This window comes from Aplysia californica, unplaced genomic scaffold, assembly GCF_000002075.1.
Source record: "Aplysia californica isolate F4 #8 unplaced genomic scaffold, AplCal3.0 scaffold00724, whole genome shotgun sequence".
In the NCBI taxonomy this organism is placed as follows: domain Eukaryota; kingdom Metazoa; phylum Mollusca; class Gastropoda; order Aplysiida; family Aplysiidae; genus Aplysia; species Aplysia californica.
Window position 1 is genome coordinate 303960 of NW_004797994.1, and position 15825 is coordinate 319784.

The 15825-nt window shown below is 42.6% G+C and overlaps 2 protein-coding genes across 2 annotated transcripts in view; one reads left to right on the forward strand and one right to left on the reverse strand.

Annotated features, from left to right (window-relative positions):
- The window catches only part of LOC101847845 (succinate dehydrogenase [ubiquinone] iron-sulfur subunit, mitochondrial), a 24484-nt gene extending 21250 nt beyond the window's left edge, over positions 1-3234 (reverse strand). The window contains exon 1 of the mRNA XM_005108826.3: positions 3129-3234. Coding sequence (XP_005108883.2) covers positions 3129-3230 — 102 coding nt within the window. The 5' untranslated portion in view covers positions 3231-3234. The remainder of the gene's footprint in view (positions 1-3128) is intronic.
- The window catches only part of LOC101849004, a 14846-nt gene continuing 2249 nt past the window's right edge, over positions 3229-15825 (forward strand). The window contains exons 1-2 of the mRNA XM_005108830.3: positions 3229-3284; positions 14293-15766. Coding sequence (XP_005108887.1) covers positions 3229-3284; positions 14293-15766 — 1530 coding nt within the window. The remainder of the gene's footprint in view (positions 3285-14292; positions 15767-15825) is intronic.

Below are 15825 nucleotides of genomic sequence, written 5' to 3' on the forward strand. Positions count from 1 at the left end.
ATTCTTTAAGTGCACAAACTCTTGAATAGTTTGCTCAGTTGACTTTGACATGGTAAGTGCCGGCCCTCTGCGGAACTCCTCCCTCATATTTTATGCAAGTGGCTATTCTCCGGCGTCGCGCCGGTCAACAGATCGGAAGCTATTCTCCGGCGTCATAACTAGGCCTAGTAAGTCTACCTTTCATTATATTTAATCTACGGTAATTGTCTACCATAACTTTATTCATTTATTTCCATCGTCCATTTGCTTATTTTAAAATAATGATTCTGTTTAAATTTAAACGAACAAAATTGATTTTGTGTCTAAAATCCTGTCTAGTCATATAGTATCTATGCTGTTTAATAAATTTCTTGTTGTTGTAATTTTCGATCAATCTAACTGATATGTCGCGACTTCAGTGCTTTCTTGTCGTATCTCCATTTTTGTAAACAGTGAAAATGTGACTCCTTCTTATGCTCACTCTTTAGCAATGCCAATCGCCCGCTGCGCCTGGGGCCGGAAATCGGCCTCCGCGCGAGGGGTAGTTTTTGGGCCGCTCGGAATCAGAAGTGACTCTCTTCTAAGTATAGTTACGGGAAGACGAAAATAAATTAAACTCGGCAACCAATCAGAGGAAAGGTTAAATTAACGACACGCCAGCGTACAATCCCGAACGATTTCTAGAACCGGAGATATTGCCGTGTTTGTGCTAATTTCCTCTGCGGTTCGAAAACTAAGCGGAGCTGCGGGTTGATCGCCGACCACACAGGCGCCCCACATGTCTTCTTTATTGCTGTAAAATTTCAGATCTCTGCGTAGTACATTTTACGTACCAACTTAAAATTACCACCCATCCATTGATAAAACACTAGAGCTGGAAACTAGATCACGCATTCCAAACGCTAGGTGCCGGCATGCAAGAGGCGCGTGATCGCAAGGCGGCATGTGATTGGCTGCCTAAAACTAAATAAGTCACCGATGACTTCATCGCGGGTTTTCCCGAAAGCGCTTTACTGAGTTTAAGAAGGGGTGATCGCGTCGCGGTAAAAACAAAGTCACGCAATTCAACAAATTTCACGCAAATATCAGTCTTTAAGATCCAAAGTAATAAAGACATCGAAAAAGTGATAGCAGGTTACTAGATCTAGATTCTGCACTAAAAATCACATGCAGATGCCAAGTTTCATTCATAGGCTCCAATTCATTACTGACTTGTTATGAACAGTTTTTCCTCAAAATACATCAAGAAGACATGTCCCACATTTTGGCAACATTTTCCAGTATGAAGGTCCTTCAACATTTTGCAAACAAAAATCCCAATAACTTTTTTATTTATCAATGGATTTTTAAAATTTAAAAACCATAGTTCATCTAAGAATTTACTTTATTTTCATTTAAGCCCATGTTTAAGCAATTCGGACGAAAATTTAATTTTTCATTGTCATTGCTACACTCTCGTCAATAGTTGTGAACACATTTCTTCTAGCACCCAACACAATTCTAAATTGGAGGAATTGGGGCAGTTTGTGTCTGAAAACCTATCATCAGTATCAATGGAAGTGGCACGAAGAAGTGGTAAAGTTGTGGAAATTTTATTCCAAGACAAACAGATGAGAGAGGTATTTGCAAATCTGCGCCGACAAATTATTAGTTTACCGTCGTTATTCGGACTCGAGTCCAAAAATAACATTTCTTCCTCTATTCGGACTCGAGTCTGAACAAAAAAAATTATTATTCGGACTCGAGTCCGAATATGAAAAAATGTTATTCGGACTCGGGTCCAGAAGAAAGGAAGTGTCTTCGTTCCATAGATCTAACGTAGTGCTTCCAATTTTCCGCCATTTTTTAGTTTCTCCCACACCTTATCTGCCGATCAAATGCCCACCGCCTCATTGATACGCCCCCCACCCCCCATGTTTCCCACTTTCTTTGTTGCAGAAAAAGGTAAAATTGAAGATTTATAAGCAGACCACCTGGCACCTACACATTATCATTATGAGCTGTGTAAAAAAAAAAAGACCGATTCGTTCAAATACACAAGCCTGTGTCATTTCGATTGTTTACCAAGAAAAAAGTTGTGTTGCTGTGTAGAGCCGAGCATACGGCAACTTTTGATTCCATAGACCAGCGCACAATTTATTACGTAGATCTACGTCAAGACTAGCTTATTATATTTGTATTATAATGATCAGTTGCCGGGGGATAAAAGACCGTGTATGCGACGTTCAACGCCCGGACCGATAGTGCCCCCCACCCCTCCCCGACACACACACTACACACAGCGACACGTGTGCACGCCACCCTTCCGACTCCGACACACCCTAACGAGCCATCTTTAATAGCTTCTGGTGACCTCTTGACAAATAAACATTTATTAACAGCGCTATAACTTTTCAGGCCGGCCTAAAATTCATCGTAAGATAAAAACTCGGCTCCTGCACAAAATGCCATTTTGCCCGAAGTGATCCTGGTCTCTACCCAGCCTGAGACGAGTCACGAGTGAGGCAGGACAGAAAGCCGGAGTCACGAGTCACAGGAAGTCGGAAGTGACGTCATGCTGGACAAGAATCTGAGTCCGAATAACATTTTTTCATATTCGGACTCGAGACCGGCGGCGCGACGCCGAAGAATAGCTTCTAATCTATTGACTGGCGCGACGCCAGAGAATAACCACTTGCATATTTTATATAATAGCCTATAAAAATGGCATCTAGACTTTATGGCTATGGCTATGGCATGGTAGTCAGTGTTTGTGGTGAACAAATTGTAGATCTAGATCTAGATCTAGATCTAGATCTAGATTCTAGATCTAGACGTAGTGGTGAAAGGAAAATACTAAGCTAAATCAATATGAGCCTAGAAAATGAGTTAAAGACTGGAAAAGCATCGGGAAAAGTAGAAACTGTAAATTATTATGTACCAAAATGTTATTTCCATTCTTGTCCTTTTTGCCTTTGGACACTCGCAAGCCTCAGTAACTGGCCAGCAGAAGGTCAAGGTTGGTTTCTATTCCTTCTGTGAAGGTGACAAAGAACGGAACTTTACACTTACTTCCCTACACTAGATAATCCCTCAGACAACATGCAGTGATAATGTTAAAAGGCATAAAACTTGCAGCAACCAACAAACACTAAAGAACTAACTGTTACCTGGATATACTGAAAAAGAGCCTTCGGCCCTTGCGAAAACCTTGTCAACACTCTGCTAGTCGCCATCTTCCTTTGCGTAACGTAAATGTTGTAGAATGACATGCGCACTTCTACTTCCGCTCCGTTTTATAATGGCGGTGTAAACAAATCTCTTAGGTAAGTAACGGGCAACTCGCCCAAATATCATGTTATGAAACGTGTTAGCTGTTGGTATTCGTTATATCTTACAAAGACGTATAGACTTATTCTTATGAAAAATAAGCTTGCCATGCCATATGTTATGTGTAATTGGGTTTTATAAGACGCCACAAAGTGTACAAGACGGCCAAGTCGGCCCAAGCCCAAGTTTTTTTGTCGAAATCAAGTCTGAACTTGATTACTGAATCTGAATGAAGAAAAGGAGAAGGTGATCAGCTACGAATCAGAGACACAGTCAGTCAGAATCAGAGGCTTTATTAGGCTATGGTTTCAGCCAGTGCGTGAAGATGAAAGAAAAGAAATACCTGAGGTCATTTTACGGTAATTTTGCTGTAATTGGAGCCTTCTTCTAGGCAAGCGCTATTTGCAACGGCAACGGCCATCGGCCATCGATCATTTCGATGATCGTATTCTCACCCGGTGCCCGTTCACTGTTATTATAGCCTAGTTCTAGGCTAACCAATTTTGCGTTCACCCTAAAACCACAGAATTCTACACTGTGATAACAGAAAAATTGTAGAATTCTGTTCCATGAACAATCGTTCCATTACTCTTAGCCTACTAAAAGAGTACAATTTTGTCTGGGGGCAGTGGAGAGAGAGAGAGGAGTAGCGCGAGAACTTCCGGCCAAAACAAAATGGCGACCCGCGTAGTTCAGCTCGATTCAAGTTAAAGTAGAATCTTTGTAGACGACCAAATTAATTTACTTTTGGGTTTTAACATCATTTTTATACTTTGTTTTGGTCAATTTGACTGTCAACACCGAATGTTATTCGGACTCGGGTCCGGAAAAAAGGAAGTGTCTTCGTTCTAGTTCTATACTATAGATCTAACGTTCAGTGCTTCCAATTTTCCGCCATTTTTTAGTTTCCCCCACACCTTTTCTGCCGATCCGATGCCCGCCGCCTCATTGATACGCCCCCCCCCCATGTTTCCCACTTTCTTTGTTGTAGAAAAAGGTAAAATTGAAGATTAGCAGACCACCTGGCACCTGCATATTATGAGCTGTGTAAAAAAAAAAGACCGATTCGTTCAAATACACAAGCCTGTGTCATATCGATTGTTTACCAAGAAAAACTTGTGTTGCTGTACAGAGCTGAGCATACGGCAACTTTTGATTCCATAGACCAGCGCACAATTCATAACATAGATCTACGTCAAGATTAGCTTATTTTGTAATAATGATCAGTTGCCGGGGGGGAAAAGACTGACGCGTATGCGACGTTCAACGCCCGGACCGATAGTGCCCCCCCCCCCCGATACGAACACAGCCACAAGTGTGCAGGCGGCCCATCCGACCCCGACACGCGCTAACGAGCCATCTTTAATTGCTTCTGATGACCTCTTGACAAATAAACATTTATTAGAAGCGCTATAACTTTTGAGGCCGGCCTAAAATTTATCATAAGATAAAAACTCGACTCCTGCACAAAACGCCTTTTTGCCCGAAGTGATCCCGGTCTCTACCCAGCCTGAGGCGAGTCACGAGTGAGGCAGGACAGGAAGCTGGAGTCACGAGTCTCAGGAAGTCAGAAGTCGGAAGTGATGTCATGTTGGACAAGAATCAGAGTCCGAATAACATTTTTTCATATTCGTACTCCAGTCCGAATAGTCACTTCGATTTGCAACGCCGCGTTCTGAATAGCTCCCGTGCTATTTGCAACGCCGCGTTCTCTGAATAGCTCCCGAGCCATTTGATACGCCAGTACTAGATCTAGAATAATATTGTAGTTCTGCCTGAATTGTGGAAGCTTTCTTGGTTTTTTGATAACAGAGTGTCTACGTACACGGTAACCGGGCGCGTAGTCTCAGGGTCTACGTACACGGTAACCGGAAGGTTCAAGAGATAGTTCACTCAGCCCACAGAATTCTTCACTAAGTGTAGAATTCTGTGGTAGATTCTAACTCTGTTCGCAAAGTTCGCGCTTTTTCGAAGAGGGCGCACGAGGGTCAACCCCACTGTATAGTCCAGCATGATACCCACTAAATTTCATAACAGAGCGTCCAGTAAGCCTTTACTTTCGCTTTCGTTACCACCCAGAAATTTGTCAGTAATTGTCTGATAACGCAACAATTATTGTAACATGCAGGTTCAGCATTACAAACGTGGTGTCGCCATGAAAGTAAATAAATATTTGTCACTGTGTCGTCACTTATAGGGGCAACATCATGAAGAAAAGAAAGTTATATTATACAAGCGTCTTGTCGGGCTCGCCATTGTGGCTGGTCAATGAACCTGCGCGCGTTCTGAAGTACAGAACTCAGGGGGGGGGGAGAGATTATTGATTTTTTTTTTAAAGACGCACTCTGGGATAGGGGAAGGGCTGGACGCAACACCAGTGGACAAAAAAAACTGAAACTGGAAACAAATATGTTTAATGTTTAGAATTTTGATAACTACTACATGTACAGCTCTCTGCTAAGTAAAGTGTGCGTGGGTGCAGGCCTTGTGTGAAAACGGCCTAAGTGTTCGCGTTTCATCGGATTGGTGGTGGTGGCAGTATATTTTAGCTTTCTGTACAAGATTCGCAGATTTTCAGTATCACTGCATCTTGCCCTCCCACAGTTCTTACACCTCTCACACTGAATAGGTCTACTTGGGCTATTCTACTGTACTTTGAGTTAGAGCATTAATTTTTGTCTTTCAAGGCCTATATATATATATGATATGAATCATGACAGTCGATATTCTGGTTCTAGGCTCAAAGCAAGATTCATTTTTATATATATAGTTTATATATATACAGGCGAATATGATGAAGGGAAAAAATTAATAAGTCGCACAAGACCCCAGGCGCCACCACTTTCTGTACGTAATCAAGATTGTAAATTTGGTGCGTGACTCTTACTTGAAATTATCTCCCAAACCCTCAAATTGGTGTGAAATAACCTTGCTTTGATAAATTGTTGGTTTTCATTTCAGCATTCTAGGGTTCAACAGTATAATAATAATGGGCGTTTCACGAAAATGGGCTTCTGTGGTGATCACCCGAAAAGTTCCTCCTTTTTTAGAATTCTGAGTTGACTTCTTCTTCTCGATCGCATCACACTTGAAGTCTGGTATCTGTCATAAATTGGACCGTCCTGCTCAGTTCATCTGTCGGCCCATATAGCTTCTCTTGCAGCGTCAATGGGGTTGGCCACGTTTCCTGTCTCAGGGCCCTGTGTGTCTTGCAGTGCTGAAGGATGTGTTCAACAGTTTGGTCCGCCTCTCCACACTGGCATTTTGGTGATTGTACTAGTTTAAAACATTTGTACATATGTTGTCTCAGTCTTGTGTGTTGTGTCCTTAGTCTGAAGATAATCACTTGTTCTTGACGGGAAAGCTCATGGTAGCCATTTGGTGTCTGCGGTGCTTTAAATAATGTATTTATAATAGTTTTTATTTCTGTGTAGTTAACGCTGTTGTCTGGTTGCTCTTTCTGTGTTCCTAGTTTGGCCATCCTGTCTGCCTGCTCATTTCCTAAGACACCACAGTGTGATGGAATCCACTGCAGCATGATCCTCAGACATGGGATGTCCTCAATTTCTTTTCGTAGCCTTGGTAGTTTGCCGGAAGTGATTGCCTGCAGTACTGACATGGCATCTGTTAGGAACACTACTTGGCTTTAGGGGTCTACCACATTCTTGATGATGTTTGCTGCATGTATTACAGCCTCCGTCTCTGCCCTGTAGTTTGTTCAATGTCGCCCTGTTGGGACTGCCTCTGCTTGTCGTCGTCCATTTGGGAATTGTACGTACACTCCGGCTCTTCCTCTTTTCACAGCATCAGTGGCAGATCCGTCTGTATAGATCCTTATCCACGCTTCTCGTGGGTATCTTTGTTCAAGCATGGACAGGGTGAGGGACTTCTTGCTCAGGTCGCTGTGGTCATCTTTTGTGGTGAACATAGGAATGGACGTTAGTTATAATTATGTTTGTGTTTGTCTTTTCCCATGATGGTGCCTCTGGGGTATGGTTCAGCATGTTCACTGTGGGTGGTAGATGGTCCTGTAGGGATCTTTGGATTTTTCTGCTTTCTTTGATGAAGTTGGATCTTTTTAGTCTTGTGGTATTTGATCTGGCTGTTCTTGTGTGCAGTATATGATCCTCCATAGCTGTGGCCTTGGTGTACTGTATTCCCATATCCTCTTCAGGGCCACTATAGATGTTGTTTGTTCCATCTTTTCTATAGGCGTTGACCTCATTGCTCCAGTGATTATTCGGAGAGCCTGATATTGCACTTTTTCCAGAGTATATTTGTGAGTCTGTGCTGCAGTCATCCATGCACTGGATCCGTACTCGAGATGGGGCCTGATGGCGCCTATACAGACCTGTCTAAGTGTTTTCTCATTTGCTCCCCACTGAGTCCCTGCTAGTTTTCTCATGGTGTTAAGCTTCTTCCTGGCTTTAGTTTCTGCATTCTGAATGTGTTGTTTCCATGTGAGACGCTTGTCAAAGATTATTCTAAGATACTTCTGTTGATTCTCGAACTTTAGGGGGGTTTTGTCTAACATGAGGTGTTTTGGCTCAGCCTGGCTGAGAATGAAGAGAATAGCAGGAGACTTTTCTTTGTTTACGGTTACACAGCAGGTTTTTGTCCATGTAGTGAGTTTGTCCAATGCTAGTTGCATGCGATGTGTGGCAGTAGTGATGAATTCCTCAGAGCACCAAAGAACCAGGTCGTCTGCATACAATGCGGCATGTATTCCTTTCGGCAGTTCTTTCATGAGGTCATTGATGAAGAGGATAAAGAGCAAAGGTGACATGACTCCACCTTCGGGTACTCCTTGTCGCAGCAGCATTTTCCGTCCTTGATATCCATCCACCAGCACACAGGTTCTTCTGTTGTGTAGATAGGATTTGGTCCATAGGTACATGTTGCCTTGGATACCACTTCTAAGGAGCTTGACTAGTAGACCCTCCTTCCACACCTTGTCAAACGCTTTTTGTAGATCAACAAATGTTGCTAGCATCACTTTCTGTGCCTGGAAGGAGTCCTCTATTACTTGGGACAAGTATGTTGTTTGGTCCTCTATGCTCTTGAACTGACGGAATCCAGCTTGTTCTGGTACTAGGTACCACTGCATTCTGCAAGCTATGATGCGCTCCATTGTCTTACATACACAGCTTGTGAGGCTGATAGGTCTATAGCTTAATGGTTTTGCCTTATTTTTCCCTGGTTTGAGGATCGGGATCATCGTTGCTTCTTTCCAGCACTGAGGTACTTGCCCTTTTTTCCAGCTTAAGTTGAATATATCAAGTAGAGTCTGTAACGCTGTGTTGCCCAGATGTTGTAGCATTTCGTTTGTAATTTCATCGGGGCCTGGTGATTTTCTTTGCTTCTGTTGATTTATTGCTTTCTTCAGCTCTTCCATAGTGATGTCCTTCTCCATTGCTTCCGGGATGTTATTTGTACTTCTTTTTCTTCTTTCCTCTTGTCTGACTTCTTTTTGTCTCTCTCTTGGTATTTTGATGTTGCTTTCTTGAGCAAATGCTTTTACAAAGGTATGTGCTGCCCTTTTCTCCATTTCCATCTTTCCTTCAATTTTTAGAGTGATCTTGGCACTTTTATTTCCTTCGTCGTTTAGCCCCTTTACAAGCCTCCATAGTTTTGTGGTGTCCTTTTAGAGGTTAAGTTTGTGCGTTTTGTCTCTCCAGCTTTTCCTGGTGCACTCCAACTTGGTTTTGAGATAGTGGGCTTTGCACCTCTGTAGCTTGTTGTTGTTTTCTATCCCTGGATGTGATTCGGCTTCTTCTCTGGCCTTGATGAGGTCGTTATGTGTTTTCTGGAGTTCTGGCGTCCAGTACGGGGTGTAATTTTTCCTTACCCCTCTAGGTATGGTTTCTTTTACTGACTTTAGGATGTTTTCATTGAACTCTGAGATGGCATTGTTTATGTTTTTGTCGAAGACTGCGATGTTCTTTGTCAGCTCATTAGTTCTTATGCTGAAAAGTCTCCAGTCGGCCTTTTTGTAGTTCCATCTCGGCCTTTTCGGGCTGTCCTCTGGCAGGCTCTCTACTATGGTAAGAAGAACAGGGCGATGGTCACTTCCCCCAAGCTGGGTTTCCACTTTTCTACTTAGATGTCTGTGCAAGTTTTCTGTGCAGAGTGCTATGTCTGGAGTCGTAGTTGAATGCCAAGCTCGAGAATAAAATGTGGGTTGATCTAAAGGATCATTTACAAGCAGAAGATGGTTTTCATCTTGCCAAGTCTCTATTTCTTCTCCTCTCCTGTCTAGTCTGTTATATCCCCAACTCTAGGACTGGCTGTTGAAATCTCCAGCGATGATAAAGTCTGTGTCTGGGACTTCTATGGTTTCTAGCAGAAGGTTTTTATCGTTTGGACATAATAGTTCACTAATTCTGAGTTGAGACCCATGTGATTTAAATAAGATGAAATTGGTTTTCAAAATCGTGATGTCACACCCTTTGGTGCAGAAAAGCAAGCATTAGACCAAATACTATAGCTAAAGATGTGCTTTTCCATGTTTGATTTTGACTGTCTTCTCTAGTGTTAATATGTCCTGGGTCATTCATTTTTTATTTGCTCTTTTAGCTTTCATATTGTTTTATCCAATGTGTATGTTGTGTGATTTGTGTGTGTTTAGAGACAGAGAGAATATCGTTGTGAGGCTATGGAGATTTTTGTTTATAATGTAACTACATGTACAAAGTCTTAGTCAAGTCTACTTCTGACAAACTCAACCAATAAAGCTATCCTCATATCGTTTTATCCAATGTGTATGTTGTGTGATTTGTGTGTGTGTAACATGCTAAGTATTAAATATATTTAGAGGCTATTCACACGTGTATATGCATGATGTGTGTGTGTGTGTGTGTGTGTCTCTCTCTCTCTCTCTCTCTCTCTCTCTCTCTCTCTCTCTCTCTCTCTCTCTCTCTCTCTCTCTCTCTCTCTTTCTCTCTTTCCCCTCTCTTTCTCTCTCTCTCTCTCTCTCTCTCTCTCTCTCTCTCTCTCTCTCTCTCTCTCTCTCTCTCTCTCTCTCTCTCTCTCTCTGTGTTTATGTATTTTTGTGTGTGATTGTAAGTGTGGTGTGTGTAAAAATAGTATTAAGGGTGGTTGGTCCTGGTGTGTTCTGCTCCTTCTTTTTCTCTTTTTCACTCTCTTATCTTTCTCTTCCTTCTTTTTGTGTTTTTCCCTCTCTTGTAACACTAACACCTCTAATCTTCGGCACTTATATAAACTTATTTTGTTGCAAGTGCTAACTCTTTTGAAAACAAAAGATAGTTTTAGGTATGAACAGGGCGCTCTGGCGGCAAGCGTACTGACATTCCATATGCCCGAAAAACCGATGCGAATTTCGGGTGCGAATTTCGCGTGCGAACTATTTTTTTCGCACCAACCTTTTTGTCATTGTGTAAATCCATATACCGGAATTTCGCATGGCCGAGTCCGAAATTCGCATGCGAAGATTTTGTTTCGCACAAGGGAGCGAAACTTTTTTCTTCGGCACCCGAATTCTTCGTGAAGTGGGCGGGACTAATTTCCCGCCAAATCTACTTCAAAGGAACGAAGGAGCATGGAAGCACTAGATAAAGGGGAAAACGTCGAAATGTTGATTTCCTTTGTTCGAGAGAGAAGTGTTAAAACTAAGACTGAAAAGAGGTGTTTATTTTCAAGGTGGCTGCCCTTTCCATGGCAACCACTTTTTTTTTTAAGTTTGTGGGAAACTTTCGGGAGTCTATGTAATCTATCTATGCTATCATTTATCGTTTAAATTATGTAATAACAAAAATAGCATTTCACTTCCCCCCACCCCCCTCCTTAAATGCACTTGAATATAACTTCTAACATACATTAATTATAACCTAAGATTGCCGTCTGTGCCGCCGCCACGTCAGCCAGCGCTTTTGGTGATAGGACCGTAGCTTCGAAAAGAAAACGACCCAAGAAAGCAAAGCTTATGAAGGAAGGACCATCATCAAGTCTGGACGAAGCAATTTAAAGCTGCTTTAGTAGGAACAGGAGTTCTAACAGCAAAATTATCTCGTTTTCAACGTAGAGTGCTTGCTCTGACTGAACTGGTGCCGTGATTTCAGTCAGAAAAGACGGATATGAATTTCGGGTATATGGAAGGAGGGCTCTTTTTTCATCGCACGCGAATTATTAAAAGTTCATTGATGTTATCCGACAAGTGATGAGTCATTCTTTATGACGACATCAAGTCAACCTCGTTAGCGTTTCCGTTTATACCTGAATCCTCCATTTTCATGTTCGTATATCCGCCGTCCGTTGCTTCGCCACCGCCGAAATACTGAGTGCCAAGGTGCGCTTGTCGCCGACTCCACAAACCGTGCCTTACCCTCCACAATGGTCAATGTCTCTTGCCCTGCACCTGGCTGCATGTATACAACGCCGGACGAGGGCCCCGCCGTGGTGTCTGCATTGCTGAACATACATGCCTTCTCCCATCAAAGTAAAACTGCAGCTTCCTCAAGAGGGCCGAAACTCAAGAGGATTGATATATTGGCGTCAACCAACAAACGTGAAATGCCTTTGGCCGGAGATGGGAAGCCTTCAGGAATGAATCTGCCATCAGCGACTCTTCCGCTGAAGTGCCTGCATATTATGAGCTGTGTTAAAAAAAACCGATTCGTTCTAATGCGTTCTGTATTATCTTGATTGTTTACCAAAAAGTTGTGTTGATGTGTAGAGCCTGGCATATGCCATATGGCAACTTTTGATTCCATTGACCAGCGCACATTTCATTACGTAGATCTACGTTAAGACTAGCGTAGCATTATAATAATGATCAGTTGCCAAGAGGGGAAAAAGATTGTGACGCGTTTGTATCTGCAATGTTCGACGCTCAGGCCGCAAGTGCCCCCTCCCCGACACGAACACACAGCCACACCCGACACGGACACACAACCACACATGTGCGGGCCGCCCATCCGACCCAGACGCTTACCAGAGTAGACACGTGCGCATGCCAACAACGCATGTGTGGTATATATGGTATGAAAAAAGGCCGCTGATTGGTCGAATGCAATCGCCTGAGTGAATAATGGTTCACGAATCAGGTGCAATGGATGGTTTCTTGGAAGAGATAAAGTTCGTTCTGGGAGCAAAATGGGCGAAGCCACACCTGCGGGGCTGTTCACCCTGGAAGCGACCTCGTTGAATCCGAGCTTTCTGATTTAAGTTCTCGTTGAATCCAGGTTATTTTTATTGATTTTAAAGAAGAAAAAAAAAACGGGGAAGCTATCTCATCTTGTTGCAACCGAGCTCGTTGAATCCGAATTCCACTGTAGTTGCATCCGGGTATGGGTGTCGGGTACCAAGGTTTTTTACTCCCCTTCATTGAATTTAAATCCTATGCAAATGCACTTTAATTACGTCCCTTCGTTCGAACCTTAATAAGTACTGGGTACTTACTGATACTTAGCTCTCTTAGCCTGGCAAACTTAGACCTAGGTCTAGTATTAGAGTTGGACCTGCAATGTTAACCCCCCCAAAAAAAGAGAAAGAAAGATACCTTTAGATCCTGATCCTGTAGTACTGGAGCAGGATTTATGAGTAGATTTGGGTGACAAAATGTAACTAAATTAGGCATTAGATCTCATGCAAGTCAGCTTAGTCAGACGAAATGGGCAACGGGAAAGGAGATCAATCAAAGCTGTGCAGTCTGTGGCATTCCATTGACTGAACCATGCTCTTTTTTATTTTTTTAGATTTCACTCTGAAATAACATTTTTTTCTGCTGTAGAAAACTTGAAGGATATGTACTTAGTTTGGTAGGAATTAATTTTGAATTTTGCCTTGGTGGCGGCCAAAGCCTACTCCTATCAATTTGGACCACCAATGGATCTTTAATATGCGCAATTTGCACACGGGACCTCCATGATTTTCCGCCTTTATCCGAGAAGGTTAGGTGTTAGATCTTACCTACCGTGAGGTCAGAGGTGTGACTGAAAGACAGCAGTAGGAAGAAGACAAGGAGTAGCATTCTGCAATAGAAAGGCTGCCCAGAACGTCAGGGATTTCAAGTTAATCATATTCTAACTTGGCATTCTGAAATATATATATATATATTCTAACCTGTGTAAGACGGCCACCTATTTTCAAGGAGAAAAGTTGCCGTATAAGACAAGTGGCCGTCTTAGGCAGGACTGATCAAGATGAAGAAAACAAACCATTCCTTTCTGAGGTTGCCGCATTGTTGTTGTTGTTGTTTTCACTGGGGATTTTTTTTCCCTTCTTTTTTTTTGCTGCTTTTGTGCAAGGGTGACAATAAAACAAAATGTGTCAGACAAGGAGGACCGAGTTTTGTGGTAAAACAAACACATGGGTCGCCACCACTCGGAGAACGAGCGACGCTTCTGTCACAAGTTCATGTTGAAGTCCATTGTTATTTTGTTACAGACTGGGTAAACAGTGACCACTCATTTCACTTACGATTTGTGTATGAGTTCTGGTCGGGGCTTATGGTTTTTAGGGATCACATGTTTACCTCACCAGCAGCTGAAAATTTGTTACCTATTGGTCAACAGTGGGAGGGGCCTACGCAACATGATCGGTTGAAGGGACTACCTAACAACAACAACAGGTGACTGGATTATGACGGCTCGCTCACAACGCCAGGGGTCAATGCACAATTTATGACAAAACGTAATGGAGTCACTAAGGTGGCCGTTAAAGACAGGTGTTATTGTTTAGTGTGAAAGGGGTTGTGTGTTAAAATATGGTGGCCGCGGCTGCCTTGGATGACAAGTGCCCATTTTACACAGTTAAATTATATTTTTAAAACGCAAAGGGGAAATGGAAAGTGGTCGTTTGTACAGGTGGCCATTTTATAGAGGTGGCCATCAGGGCAAGTTCGACTGTATGTATATATATATAGATAGATAGATAGATATATGTCATGTCTTATACCGAGGTAACATGATGTTCAAGTGATCAGCCAACATTTTGTATGAATGACAGCTTATAAATTCTTATTCATAAATTTTGTGTTTCTTGCAGGTCACAGCGTCTGAACGTATTGGCTGATAGCATGATGCCATCCCCTACTGTTCAGGGTGCTGTCTCTGAGTATGAGCACCTCAGCTATAAATACAGTAGATTTGGTCCTGAGAGAGACAGTATTTGGAATGAAGATGAGAAAGGGGACTTTATTCCTCTAAAGCCTCCGAAACACTCACTGCAAAGCAGTTCATCGTCTGTGCCTTCAATGACAACCGACAGAAACTTCAATAACCCCAACACCAATTTGGCCTCAAGCTCTTTAAAGTCATATATTCCGGCAGATGATGAGACTCTCTCTGCTAAAGGTGTCCCTTCACCTCTGGCATGGAGCCCAGGCATGTTGGCAGGTCCTTCCATATTCCTCACACCAGAAAAATCTTTGGGTCAGGACTGGTCTTCCAAATCTAGTAAGGAGAACATTCTAGAACCACATGATACAAATCAAATCCCTGTTCCAATGGCATGGAGTCCAGGAATGAATGTTAAACTAAATCCATCACTGTTTGTGACCCCAGAAAAGCCTTTGCCTAAATATCTCAGTGTTGTGAAAGACAATTTTGCTCTAGATTCAGCTGAAATAAAAGAGAATTTGGAAGACCAGACTAGTGATTTAAAGACTAAGGGAAAGCACTCTGTACGTTTTGATCTTCCCTCTGCTTCCTCGGGTGATGAGACTAGTGATTCTGTTGATTTTGCAAATATGAAATCGCCCATCACTTTGAAAGGACGGGAACTAAGTAGTAGTTCAAATTTTGAATCTCCCAGTAGTGGATCCCCTCAGTGGAAGCCGCTGAGCCCTCCCAAAAGCTATGACCCTAATGCCTATTCTGATGAGTCAGTGCTGGAAGACTCTCTAGCTTTGCACGGTCCACAAACATACAAGTCTAGTGAGATGAGTTTACCCAGTCTTTTAACTTTCGCATCTACCTCTAAAACAGCTTCCCTTACCATCAGTCCTTCTGACGGGGATTCTGGCATTTCCATAGAGCCTGGTACTCTCCAAAAAGAAGGAAAGTCCCTTTCCAACAGAAAAACTAATCGGAAGACTATTATAAAGACGAAACCTTCCGCTGACTCATGTACTAGGAAGTCAATAATTAATTCACAATCAGATCTACCTGGCAATTTTGTAGTTCTCGACAATCTAAAGACAAGGAAGAAGAAAAAACAAGCTGGACCACAGTTTTTGAAATCTGCTCTTTCACAGTATGACAAGAACCCACCGAAACCTTTCATCATTCGCGAAAGCAAAAACAAACATGTGGAAGCAGAATATTCGTATCCTTTCGATGGAGGTAAAGATGTTGGGGATTCAGAGTTTGAACATGCATTTGCACGGCCTGAGTTTAATTCTACTTTGCGAGTCAGGTCTGAGCTGGATGATCTCTGCGAACAGGAAGTGGATGTGCAGGCAGCTGTGTTGGACACTCTTGCCAAATCAGAGCTGAAGAGAACAGAGATGAATGAAAAGGTGTGTAGTCTCTCTCTCTCTCTCTCTCTCTCTCTCTCTCTCTCTCTCTCTCTCTCTCT